Source organism: Sinohyriopsis cumingii, chromosome 19, assembly GCF_028554795.1.
Source record: "Sinohyriopsis cumingii isolate HCF-2022 chromosome 19, ASM2855479v2, whole genome shotgun sequence".
NCBI lineage: Eukaryota > Metazoa > Mollusca > Bivalvia > Unionida > Unionidae > Sinohyriopsis > Sinohyriopsis cumingii.
Genome location: NC_142979.1, coordinates 11,334,002 through 11,347,922, shown reverse-complemented (window position 1 = coordinate 11,347,922; position 13,921 = coordinate 11,334,002). Strand labels below are relative to the sequence as shown.

Below are 13,921 nucleotides of genomic sequence, written 5' to 3'. Positions count from 1 at the left end.
ATATATATATATATATATATATATATATATATCAGGTGCATATGCCATAGATGTGAACGGCAGAGATGTAACCGTGGCAAAATGCGATATCCATGACAGTGATGGCGGGGTCAGAATAGTAGGTTTGTATGAAATGTAGCAAGTTTTTCTAGCTGAATATGGTGGAACGGCAACACACACACACACACACACACACACACACACACACACACACACACACACACACACTATATATATATATATATATATATATATATATATATATATATATATATATATATATATATATATATATATATATATATATATATATATATATATATATATATATATCTATTAACAAGATGGGATCTCTCACTCGGCTTTATTGCCAGGTAAGAATTTCTAACTGATCTTTTGCCATAGTCTTTATCCGTGCATAAAACAATCCTCGATTATTATTTTCCAGTCTAAACCGTGTATAATCATTGTTAGGTGCATGTCTTTTTCTCAGCGTGATAAAGCGAATAATTTGTTAAAGGTGCCCTTTTAAAATGCGTCCTTTGACACATCCATTTTTATTCTCCCTTCACCTCATTCTTGACTTTATATTCATACATGTTTTCATCTTTCATACAGTGACACAAAATAACTAATTATATTAACTTATATGCCTATGGAGTTTTTCATAATTCTGTATTTTGACATATAAAACTATTCAATAATGCCATCATATAATTATTTATTGCAGAATCTTAATATAAGAAAATTTAATAAAGAAATACACCTATTAAGTTCTCTTCACCGTTTTAAAGGCCACTATTGTTTTAAGCATAAGAAAATTTCCCATAAAGGTCACAAAATGTATATTCTACACATACATTATATATGTCTGACGTTTTACATGATACAATTGACTTGGATGAGATAGGTCACATGTATTGTTAATTCGACGCCACTGAGCAATTTGAGCAAAACGTTTAACAACAACAATAAAATGTTTCAATTGCTATATTTATTGTTTTGTTTTTTCTTGGGTGAGTGGGTGAGATTATTGTTTTCCATATTTTTATAATTTTGTCATTTGATCCAACAAGGTGGGATAAGATCTACGCTCGAGTCCTCCGGTCACGTGGTGGATGACAATAAGATCTGGAAATTTAGCAGAGAGGGCGCTGTGGGTAATAACGCAGTGGAGATGTCCGGAGTGGGAAATCTAGTGCGCCACAATCACATGTTCGAAGGCCAGTACGATGCAATTCACTGGGGCGTAAGTTTCCTTATGAAAACTACATACCAAAGTAAATATCTGGGAATTTTTTTTAATATCTTCATTCCATATTTGTCTTAATTTGAATTTTTTGTTGACAAGCCTCTCCATGAAAAATATACACTTCCTCTAGAACAACGAGGTCTAACTCTCATTTATTGTTCGCCATTGATAGGATTTTAAATAGTTATGACGAAAATTTGTACAAAATGGTTGGCAGGAATACAGAATCATCTAGCGAATAAACTTCTGTAACCAAAGACCAATTTTCAATTCCATACCAGTAAAAGTTTCAATTGTCGCCTCTTTGGTATTGTAGGGGAACGATCATGTGATAGAGTACAATCATATCCATCACACCTGTGTTAATGCCAGTGATTGCGGAGCTCTGATGTGTGGCAGAGACTGGACGGCGGTATGTTTTTATGTTTATCCTTGATCAACATGATGAATGTAATTTAAGAAACAATTATGAAATATAGCTCTATGGTCATACATTTCTAAATAGCCTCAGACGAATATTTCTTTTCTGCAAGGAGAATATAAAATAATGATATATGACGTAATTTGTTTCATATCGTCACTATATAATGGTCATGAGGCTAATATTGCGTGAAAATGTCTGATTACACAGATCGGGAAGAAGGTTATGCGGGACTGTCAAGATAAGTGTGCGAAATTTATGACCCAAGCACGAGATCCTAAGGACGTTATTGTCGTTGACTTAAGTAAACATAAATTCCATATGGATAAAACCTTTGTGGGTTAAGACTGTATTTTGTGACTATATTTGACGTGTAATAATATTGTTCGAAACGTCACACACTGACGTGTCTAGATAGCTTATCCCTATATACAGGAATTATTGATATATATTTAGTATCAAACCTCACAATAACAATGATATATAGCTAGTTTGAAAAGTTTTCTTTCTTCGTACCAGTAAATCAGAGAACTTATTTTGCCATTTTCCAACATCCCTCCTCACCCCCATCCGCCTCCTGCTGAAGGATTGTCCCGTTGCATAAGGTGATACCGAAATACTATGGAAATTTCAGCTGGGAAAAAGCTATATATATATATATATATATATATATATATATATATATATATATATAGTCTTAGCTTTTAGTGAAATTTATGTCTTGATATAGACAAAATATTCTGATGAAAAATAAAAATGTACTAGATGCTCAAGATACTTCATGCAAGACGATATATCTGCTCACACCTATGTTTGCTGTTTACAGCGCGGTGTAGTGATCAGGTACAACTACATACACCACACATTACGTTACGTGCCAGGAGCTGACGTCCGTGGTATCATGCTGGACGACCAGTATTCTTCTGTGACAATAGAGTACAACGTCTTTTCTGATGTAAGCATTTCGTAATTAGAAACTTCCCATAATGGAAAAAGATTACGTGTAAATATGTCTGTAAATTTAATTCCTCTAATGGTATGATGTAACCATATATGTGTGTATATTCCTAAGTAAACGTACAAAATATTTGATACTGACTTAATATTAAACAAAGTACTTCACTCAGAATCAGGCTCAACTCAAAATTATGACGTCAGTTGCTGACGATCTAATCTGACGTTGGAATTTATATTTGAGCATGAGTTTTAAATCTGATAGTCTTTGTAATATTCTGGCCTGATTGCAAAAAGTTTGCTTTGAGGTGTCGAAAATTATTGTTGGAAGAAGACAAAAGCGACATTTGTTTTTCTGATTTCACATTTTAGACAATCGATTGTAAATATCTTTACTTTCTTTTTCCAAAATCTACACCAAATTTCATCCCAATTTATTAAAAACGTCAATATGATTTTGTAATGAATTCCTTCCGAGGCTGTATTTAATAAAAATGGTGTTAACTGTTTCTGAATTGACAAAGAATGGGCTTCCTCGGTGCTTATGATCGGGTTTAATGGACAAAAGTGGCACGAATGAATCATATAGATTCGTGATCTACGGTTAATAGACATTTTATATTTAGGTTATTTGATTGTTAAGTTTTCGTGTGAAGGCAAATGCTGCTTTGTGTAAATTTTTCGGATTAATAATGTGCAATATTATCTTCCCTCAGCACTGGTCACATGTTATTTGTTTGCTGATCTGAGCTAGATTTACGTAAGTTAGAAGTGGTTTATGTGTTTTGAGAGAAGCAACCGTAAATAACACAACGAAGTTTTAAACATCCTTTTTTAGATTAAATTACAATGAGTTCTCTGGCGTAAAATTTTACCTTTGGAGTTAGCTATACGAGTTAAATGTGACATTTTTAGTTTTTACCTTTTAAATGCTAGGTACGGGACACGGGTAACAAGCATCTTGATGCCCCAGTGCTAGTCATCACTATAAATTGCCACAATGCAGACATCGTAGCGATATGACTGAAAAACTGTTAAAGCTATGTTAATAATCCAAATCACAAACACACACACAGACACACACGCACATATGCACAAATGTGAAGCAAGAAATCTCATGCAAGTGTGAAATTGGCTTGTCTTAAATGTGTGAATATTGGGTGACTTGAGGAAAAATATTTGTGGTATTTTGTGCCTTTAAGACCATTGAGTATACAACGACTGTGGTCTTGAGGTCTTTGAAAATATGGAAAACATCGACCTCAAGCTATACACAAGCAAGTGTTGTTTCATTCGGTCGGTAGTGAGATCCCTTGTTTGCTACAATGTAATATAAACAATATAATATAAGTATTTGCTTAAAATGTTCTGGGCAATATATTTATTTTGTTTGCCCACCCTGATCATCGACCCCTGGCCTAATTTGGAGCGAGGAAGGGGCTAACAACGTTAAACTCTATGTCAGAACTATTTTATGTTTTGCACAAAAAAAATATGCGTGTTGCTGGTTATATTAAGAAACAATATTAGTGTAGGTATATCGACACAAACTATTTTTTATGTGGTCACGTATACGTTTATGTGGTCACGTATACGTTTATGTGGTCAAGAACTATTTAATTGAACCATTAACTAGAAAATAAGTGTCATTCGCATCCTGAATTTAACTTTGATAGTAGTTACATCCCTTTTTCAATTGCCCGACCTTTTTTCCCTTTTTCCTATTGTTTTTCTTCAAACAAAATGTATGGTCAGTCAGGTAATCAGAACCACACATATGCTTTCACTTGGCCTTATCACCATAAAAGGATCGTGTTCAGCCAGAGAATAATAAGGCTGAATGTAACTATTTCTTGAGAAAAATTGTTCATTTGTTTTGCCCAAGTAAGTTTAACTTATCCAGGAGCATTTTTAAGAAAATGTGTAATTACGATGCTGTGCTTTTGTTTTATGAAAGCCAGTAGTGATCAATATATTTCTAATATCATATACATCCTCGACCTCCTCATCTCAGATTATCTTTAATTATAAGAGGGATGCTATCTGGGACATGACCTGAATAATTACATTTTGTCGGACACCGAAGGTCACCTTGTTAGAGCCGTAGCTTCATACTGGAATATAATATATAAAATACAATTTAATTTAGCTAAAGTGTACGAAGGTATCTTCTACGAGTTATATTTATCAATCTTAAACAAAATTCAGAAGTTTAATTCATTGGAAGTTTTAAACATATGGAAATGAGCTTGGCCGGAGCTTAAAACCAATGTAAGAATATCAATCATAAATTTGTTTTTGACCTCGTTAGGTGTATTTGTCAGTTGATGGTACACAATACTAACTTGGTTTTCTTTGTATTGTTTCTTTAATTGATTTTTCTAACGGAACAAAACCTTACCTGCACTCAAATAACACCAGGAACAGTTCGTTTGAGTGATATGAAGCTTGCAGTTCAGCATCAGGAAGAAAGTACCTGACTTTGTTTGATTTGAGAAATCAAAACAAAGTTGTGAATTTTGATTTTACACATATACGTAATAACTACGTCAGTTGTTGACAGAGTTTAAAGTAACAGCGTATCCCCTGGACACGGAAAAACTAGACAACCCTACCCTCATTCAACATTTGAAAGGAACTGAAGCATTACTAGAATTCGACAAAAACACTCACCCTCGTACAATTCTACATTGAGTTTTACATTGCAATCTGATACAAACTGGTGCAATTAAAACAAAACTCAGAGTAACCTTATTCATAAACATTATATCAGATACCAAAAGCATTCAGCAGGTTGATTCAAATAATAATGATATCTAGACCAAAATAACTTCAATAATGTGTCTTCTGTTTGTTTTTCCTTATTCATAATATGGTTCACGCCAACATTGGCGGAGGTAGAGACAATATTGTTCGTTACAACATATTCTATAATGCTACTACTTATGTCATGCAAATTGATTCCAGAAGAACAAGCCACATATTTGACAGTGACCTCCTACCAAAGCTGGAAGCAAGTAGGTCATGCTAGTAATTGCTTTCTGTTAAATTTTAGAACGAAGTTCACGTAAATATCGGAGGAGGTAGAGACAATATCGTCCGCTACAATATATTCTATAATGCTACTGCCTACGCCATGCAAATTGACGGCCGAGGTATACACAGTGCTAATAACCAGGACCTCAATAGGAATTTGCATGTGAGTATACTAGCTCAGTAAATTATGTTATGAAATATATTAGTCAATATTGTTCATTTTAATATTGGCGAGCTATATTATTTGGTTATTATGGGGACCTAGGCTTCTGCTCTACCATTAGTGTTTGTGTTTGATTTTTTATTAAATCGCCCTATGATTTGCAGCGAAGCTTTTGTTGTATTTACTGTGGGGCAACTTGAACTCTTGTCTGTTACATTTCGTGTTTGCTTTTTTTTAACATAAGAAAACGCAATCCAATAAAATGCATTTGAATTCTGTTTATGTCGTCTGCCTGTAAGTCTCGTGCTTTGTAGTTTCGATATTCAATAAACATAAATAAGTTATACTTGAGGGACACACAGGGATGTGACTTTAAAACGGTATTCCTAATCACCAAATTTTTTTGCAATCGTCAATAATTTTCTGTACAAATACTGGCATACTGAGTATCAATTTCAATACCTCCTTTTATATTTTTGGGACACCTTAAAATAAGGCTGACAAATGACTATATTTAAATAAGAACAAAAAATTGTCACCTGCTTGAAAGTCCTTTTCTCATTTAATCTGTGCCAAAATCCTAGCAGATATATCCACTCGGGCGCATTTTAAGGAATCGAATTGAAGAAATCGCAGCTGAAAGTGCACGTCAAGGAAAATAAAGATAACATTTAAAATAGATAATTATAAATGATAATTCATAAATAGTTTCTAAAAAAAATAATGAAATGAAGGCCATACAAGGGGTATTTGAAACATTTCGAATATTTTGTTAAAATCTTTCGTTCATTTTAAACCTGTCAATAAAGTTAATGCTGAACGATATATGATAGACACAGATTTGCTGCGAAACTTACATCATGGAAATGTGTGTGAAATAGCATAGCTTAAAGACAGTGACGTAAAAATGTTGGTAAAGGAGAAACAATTCTGCTATTGAGCAAAGAGTATACTGTAAAATCCGCGTGCTATTAGGTTTCTATCTGATCTAGCGAGGCCGACTTGGATAACGTTTACGGATGCAATCTAACGAGGCCGACTTGGATAACGTTTACGGATGCAATCTAGCGAGGCCGACTTGGATAACGTTTACGGATGCAATCTAGCGAGGCCGACTTAGATAACTTTTACGGATGCAATCGAACGAGGCCGACTTGGATAACGTTTACGGATGCAATCTAGCGAGGCCGACTTGGATAACGTTTATGGATGCAATCTAGCGAGGCCGACTTAGATAACGTTTACGGATGCAATCTAGCGAGTCCGACTTGGATAACGTTTACGGATGCAATCTAACGAGGCCGACTTGGATAACGTTTACGGATGCAATCTAACGAGGCCGACTTAGATAAAGTTTACGGATGCAATCTAACGAGGCCGACTTGGATAACGTTTATGGATGCAATCTAGCGAGGCCGACTTGGATAACGTTTACGGATGCAATTCTGTACTATATCCTGCAATTCTAAGATTGTATCATCGTTTCAAATATGGTCAGAAATCCAAGGATCCATGGATGGTGACCAAAGTTTCTAGAAGATTGTTGTCTGTGATTGATGGGTGGAAAGTGATAGCTGTAAAAGGGTCAATTGATAAAGATGCTTCATACACAGTGTATAATACTTCTACTTTAACAGGCATTAATTCGTCAGCTGTTTTTAACATACTAACGAATCAATTAAAGCTAAATATATTGTTTAAGATATGTACGGTATTTCTGGATGGCTGATCAAAAACGGACCCGGGTTGAAATCGCCAAATCTTTGCTCGCCATGTATGAAAAGAGAGACCAGAAGACGTTTAAATGAGATTGTCTCAGGAGATGATATAAAGAATTACTTCTTCCAACCTTATTCAAAAGAACATAATAATGTTTGGTTGAAGAAAATAAAGACAGAAATCGCTCAAGGTAGTCGGACTGTCAAGGAAGTTTTATACACATTGTCTCTCCATGTAAAAGGCCCATTCGTCCAGATAATTTTGCTCGATTCACCAGTGTCCCTACGTATTTTTTGTCTCTAAAGTATTGCCAAAAGTTGTGGAACACTATCGAATCCTGGCACACGGTATACATAAACTCCATGACGATGCACTGGCACATAAATCCGCCCAAAGTAAATACAAAATAGTAGAGGTGCGCGGTATTACCACTATACCGGTTTGTTGCTGTAGTTTGTTCCAGTGGTACGTACCATGGTACATTTTCACTATACTTGCACTTTAGTAGTTTTCATCGGTAAGGAATGTACGGAAATTCTTGAGTAATTTTGCTACAATTAAACAGCATATTTTCATGACAAAATACTTCACAATTTTTTATTTTTTTTTTATTTTTAACAAAACAGTTACATTTCGCTCAAATTAATTTTTAATATTACAAATTTAATTACCGCTATATTTATGAAGTTCCAATCACATGTTTGACACGTGTTATGTATGCCGACATGGTAGCCATATGGAATATTGTGATAGATATTCGGGCCATGTCCTCGTAGACATTCGTAATGTATTTTTGGTCAATGTATATTAGACATTCGTAATGTACTTTGTTAGTGATATGCAATTTTGCTACTTAACCACCTGATTGATGCAAATATGTTTCATTAACCAGTAATTCCTACAATCGCTGTTTTCCATAATTGTGTCTTTATGTATTGTGTTTTAGTAACTTCCCTTATGTTGTTATCTTTTGCATTTTTTCCAAGCCACGCCTAAAACCAGACCCTAACTTGCAGAAAATGGAACCAAGCACTTTGATTTCTTCAGTCATTCAATCGTATGTTAAGCACTGTTGTTTTACATGAAATGCATATATGGCTTTTTATTCTGAGCTAGACGTGCAACAAAACAGAAAATACTACCACATGCCGATCTGATATTTGCAAATATTGTAATATTTCTATGTGGTAAATCTCTATTATGCTCGCGAAATTCATTCTTCAAATTTATGGTCATTAAATTTTCATTATTTTCTTATACCTTTGTCATATGCTATCTATCAAATCGTCCTTTTTAACGTAACTTTCAAGGTATCAGTTCGATCCCGTATACTATTGATATGATACATTATTTTCTTTTTAAGCTTACTTTAATTTTGTTGCTAACAGATGACGTCAAACTAAATCCCACTCCTATACATGAGATACTCGATGTGTAAATTCATATTTTTCTGTAAAAACGGATGACGCGCTTCTTTTGTTCACTTAAACATAAGATCCATCCGAGACACAATAGGTTGAATTTCGAGCTGAAAACTTCGATGACTTAGATATAATTTGCCTGATCGATACTCAGCTTGATTATTGTATTAAAAGTGATGATAATAAATTAGATGGAGAACACAAATCCATCAATTAGACGAAATTTAACTAATCATTGGGGGTGCAGTTATGGTCATTATATATATATAAATTTCAAAAATGTCACACTGTACAAAATAATGATAAACTTTGGATTCAATATTATGTAAAACAGATACTACTCACTATCAGTTGTGTATCGATCGCCATGGGAACGAGATTCGTTCTGAGGTTCCTTTAATATTAGTATATCCCCGCTCTCATAAAGAAGATAAAAATCTAACAAACTCTGCACTTTTCATAGAATTATTTATAATGATTCACTGCTATTTAAATGAAATGCTTCCTCCTTTGGTGGGATAAACGTCAGGATACAATTTACGTAATCGACCCAACATCTCTATAAATACCAGACTTGTAATAACAAAAAATCTTTCCTTAACTTTTCTATTCTCATACGGAACACCCTAACTGAAAAATGTCAAACAGGAAAGCGATTTCGTAACATTTAAAATTATATTAACCCTCTAAATAAAATCTTTCCTCCTTATTTTTATTCTGGCGATTGCAAAGACTCTATTATTTATACTAGGATCAGAAACGAATGCAGCGTCCTAAAAAAAAGATGACTACAACAATCACCTGATGTACTGTGGGGTAGAAGCAGAAAGTTCACATCATTATATTATCATACGCATCCCAATATATAAATCAGGTTTAACGAAATTCCCATCCAGATCCCTACACGATTTCATTTGGCACACCTGAACTTAAATCTGAGCAAAATTTGAATATATTTAAGTTGTTTCAAAAGTACATTAAAGATACGAGACATATTAAGTAATGTTTATTCCGTAGATACTAAATATAAAGACTAGTGTTATATGTGTGCATTGCATATTATATCAAATTTCTTCAGAAGTCCGATAATATCATTGTTTACATGCGTTGGATATCTTACTTCTTTTTCTTTGAAGCTTTATCCTGTAACTTTCAGCACACATAATTTGGTGGTGTTGTTGCTGGTTTTTTTTTTTTTTTTTTTTTTTTTTGGTTGGTTTTTTTTTGGGGGGGGGATAAGTAGTTTTCGTTTCTTTTTTCTTCTCTTTTTTCCCCCTTGTCATTTATTATTATTCTTTTATTACTTTGTACGACTGGGTTTGTATTGGATGGGCTTATCTAATGTTGTGAGGTGATGTACAGACAGTACGATCACTAAAACAGAACTTTGTTGTAGAACGCAATATTCTAGCTCAACTGGTTGTCTTTGGGAGGATGAATTTGCGCCATGTCTACTTTCGATTTTCTCGCTATGATTGTTAACTTATAGTGAAGGGGTTCAGAAAAATTGTGGTTGAAGTAAGACATTCGTAATAACCAAAATCAAAAGGAAATGAGACAAAAAATACCCCAAAGGTTCGCGGTAAATAAATGTAACTAAACCAAATATAAAGAAATAAAAGCCGAAAAGGAACAAAGAAGAACCGAAAATGTCAAAAGGGTCTTAAAAAGGTGTTAAAGATCAAAGGAATAAAAGTCTAATCTTACAATATTTGGTTAATACTTCCTGTGGTATTTATGATGTAATGGGAAAGTAAACACTGGGTAAACTATTGCTGTAATTTATTTTACTGTAAAGAGGAGGGGAGAGAGGACAGGCAGTCAAATTTGAAAATAATTTTGCACATAGCAACGACTGATCGACCGCCTCCCTATCACCTCGTATGTCTGAGTAAACTGTCCCATCCGGGTACCATTGGTCGTCGATTAAAGCACTAGACACAGATAACCACTACCGAATGGGGGAATCAAAAAAGGTTTAGTTTTAGAAAGGAAGTTCTCTGATTATTTTCAGTGGTTAGAGCATTTATTAGACCACGAGGTAGCTTCACTCTCCTAGCAACATTTCAACAAGTAGGCACGAACCACCAATGGTTAAGCATATTGTATATGATCATGGCAGCAAATTTACCTTCAAGCTTGTGATACCTTTGCATCTAGGAAACCTCTGTCTTTTCCACTGGTACTCTATTTAAAGTTGTATCATATAAAGTTGTATTTTATGAGTAATGGAAACATTTATAGTTAGGTTGGGCTTTAAGTTTCGCCAGGAACAAGGGCTTGTACAAGCTAAATTTCATACCAGTAGTATTCCCCTTTATCAATCTTCTCAAAGCTGTGCAAAAAGTCTCAGTAGCCACACATACCAAGACAAATGTCAGTAGTAGGATGGTTTTCTTATTATTTTCAGGAACTAATATGATAATCAATCGCATTTTAATACATAATTTGATGACGACAGTGATTTAGTGTCTCCGGTCTAAAACATAATTCGATGGCGAAAATGATTTAGTGTTCCGGTCTAATACATAATTTGATGACGACAATGATTAGTGTCTCCGGATATAGTTGTGTATTATTTAAAGTGACTGATTTTTTAATGTAGTAACCGTAAAAGCTAATAAGTGACCTAAGCATTAGCAAGTAATTGATAGGTCAAATAATTTTCTTCTCATGCAGTAAAACTATTTTATATTAACAACATAACAATAATTTTAAAATCCGTCTCCATTTGTTTACTTAATAATTGAGAAAAATAGCTTATATATATATATATATATATATATATATATATATATATATATATATATATATATATATATAATGGTTTATATACACTAATTCCACATGCTTTCCTCCTGTCGAATTAGTTACTCCTAATAAGATCAACAGGTGAGAAAATTTTTTGTAAAAGAGAAGACATCAGAGGAGGTTTAAACCTGATTGAATACCACACGCTGTTTTGTATTTGTTTTCGATTTGTAATATGGAATAATGATTTATTCGAGAAATTTAACAAAGCGCATCAAATTTTATGTTCACATCAATGCTTACCAATTAGTAATGTTCTTTACTTAATTTTGCGAAAGAGAATTGAGTCCTAATGTGGCTGAATAAATGAATTACTAAAAATAGACATGAATAAGTTAACTGAATAGCACGAATGGGTAAATAATGAATAAATAATACATGCATGCGCATGGGTACAAACACTAAATATAGATAATTTGTGTTAGTTATTCCAAACTACTTAATTATTGGGTATGATTGAGGACTCAGTACCGTTTCATAAAACACATAGAGGGGAAACTGACTGGAAAGTTTAAAACAGTTATGAATTGCACTATACATTTTACCCTTTGAACATATTGATCACGCGTTGAAGTTGTCGCTGATTCTCGTCAGGTTGCAATGGCATCGATGCTGTATTAACATTATTTGGTCACTTTTTAAACTATGTTTTTCCATTGGCTGGATTATAGGGGCCTAAATGTAAGAATGTTGTATTAAGCATGCTTAGCTATTGATGGTATTTGCTGTTTTCAAAGTTATGACATTTAGTTCATTCAAATAAAGTCCGGTACACTATTTTCTATATGCCCCCAGTCTGTAGACAACTAAGCAATCATTCTTGCAATGGGGAATTCCTCAATCGACATACGTCCATGAAACTCTTTTTAAACCTATTTCTTGCCCACTAGTCATACGGAAACCTATTTTTTGCCCATTAGTGATACGAAAACCTATTTCTTGAACACTAGTCATACGAAAACCTATTTCTTGAACACTAGTCATACGAAAACCTATTTCTTGAACACTAGTCATAAGAAAACCTATTTCTTGCCCACTAGTCATAAGAAAACCTATTTCTTGCCCACTAGTCATACGAAAACGATGGACGTTTGTGTTGTCATGTCAGAAATCTACGGCCAGAAAAGAGATGCGCTGACTCATTTGGATCTGATCTGATCCTTTCAGTTTGTTCAAGTTGAAAAGAAAAAAGTTTAAAACAGGTGGTAATTATCAACAAGATCATGTCAGTCAACACTACTTGGCACATCCTATTAGCACCAGCTAGAACATTGATTCCGTTGCAAGTGAGGACAGTAATACAAACAGAGGAACTATTTATAGCCAGTGAGATATGACTACGTATGTATGTGATTTGGATTGTTAACGTAGCTTTTAACAATTTTTCAGTTATATCACTACCCTGTCTGCAGTGTCGCAGTTTATAGTGATGTCTAGCACTGAGGCATCGTGCCGCAGACATGTAGCATCATGTCCCACCCATTCACATTATCCTGACACCAGGCCGACCAGACCTAACATCATGTCCCACCCATTCACATTATGCTGACACCAGGCCGACCAGACCTAACACTAAGCTTTTAATGCTGAGTGTCAGGCGAGAAAGCTACAAATTTCCTCAAGCGTAGGATAGTATGTCGTCTCTAGAATCTGTAAACACATGTGGATGAAGAACAGCTATCAGCGTACAATTTGACTTAATAAATTCAATTTTGATAAATATATCAAGAAATCTGCTATAATGTCATATATTCGTTAACACTGGTGTTTGTGACGCTGATTTAGAATGAAAAGCGTCACAATATTTGCATTAAGGAAAAATATTACGGGAATGAACATTCATCATAATTATTCTTAACAAATAATTAGACTGTCAAGTTAACCGTTACCCAAATTTTTATATACAATATTTATATCATCGACAGGTACATGATACTGCCTTCATCTTGGAATATACTTATTGTCGATAACCACAAGGCTTGTAACATTATCAAGACAGCATTCTTATCTATTACAATTTTCATATGAGTTTTGTATTTATTTGTTATATGTGCAGTTAAATTTTTTGGTGCCTTGACCTGAATTGTCTATCGCCTTGGCGATTGTATTTTCCATTAGGTACAGTCTAGTAATAAAACCACAAA

At 34.1% G+C, this 13,921-nt stretch overlaps 1 protein-coding gene across 1 annotated transcript in view; it reads left to right on the top strand.

Moving 5' to 3' along the window:
* LOC149775130 (uncharacterized) overlaps window positions 1–13,921 on the top strand; it is a 45,901-nt gene that overhangs the window by 15,999 nt on the left and 15,981 nt on the right. Inside the window, exons 11-15 of the mRNA XM_089943396.1 lie at window positions 36–122; window positions 1,077–1,249; window positions 1,569–1,664; window positions 2,500–2,628; window positions 5,683–5,826. Coding sequence (XP_089799522.1) covers window positions 36–122; window positions 1,077–1,249; window positions 1,569–1,664; window positions 2,500–2,628; window positions 5,683–5,826 — 629 coding nt within the window. The remainder of the gene's footprint in view (window positions 1–35; window positions 123–1,076; window positions 1,250–1,568; window positions 1,665–2,499; window positions 2,629–5,682; window positions 5,827–13,921) is intronic.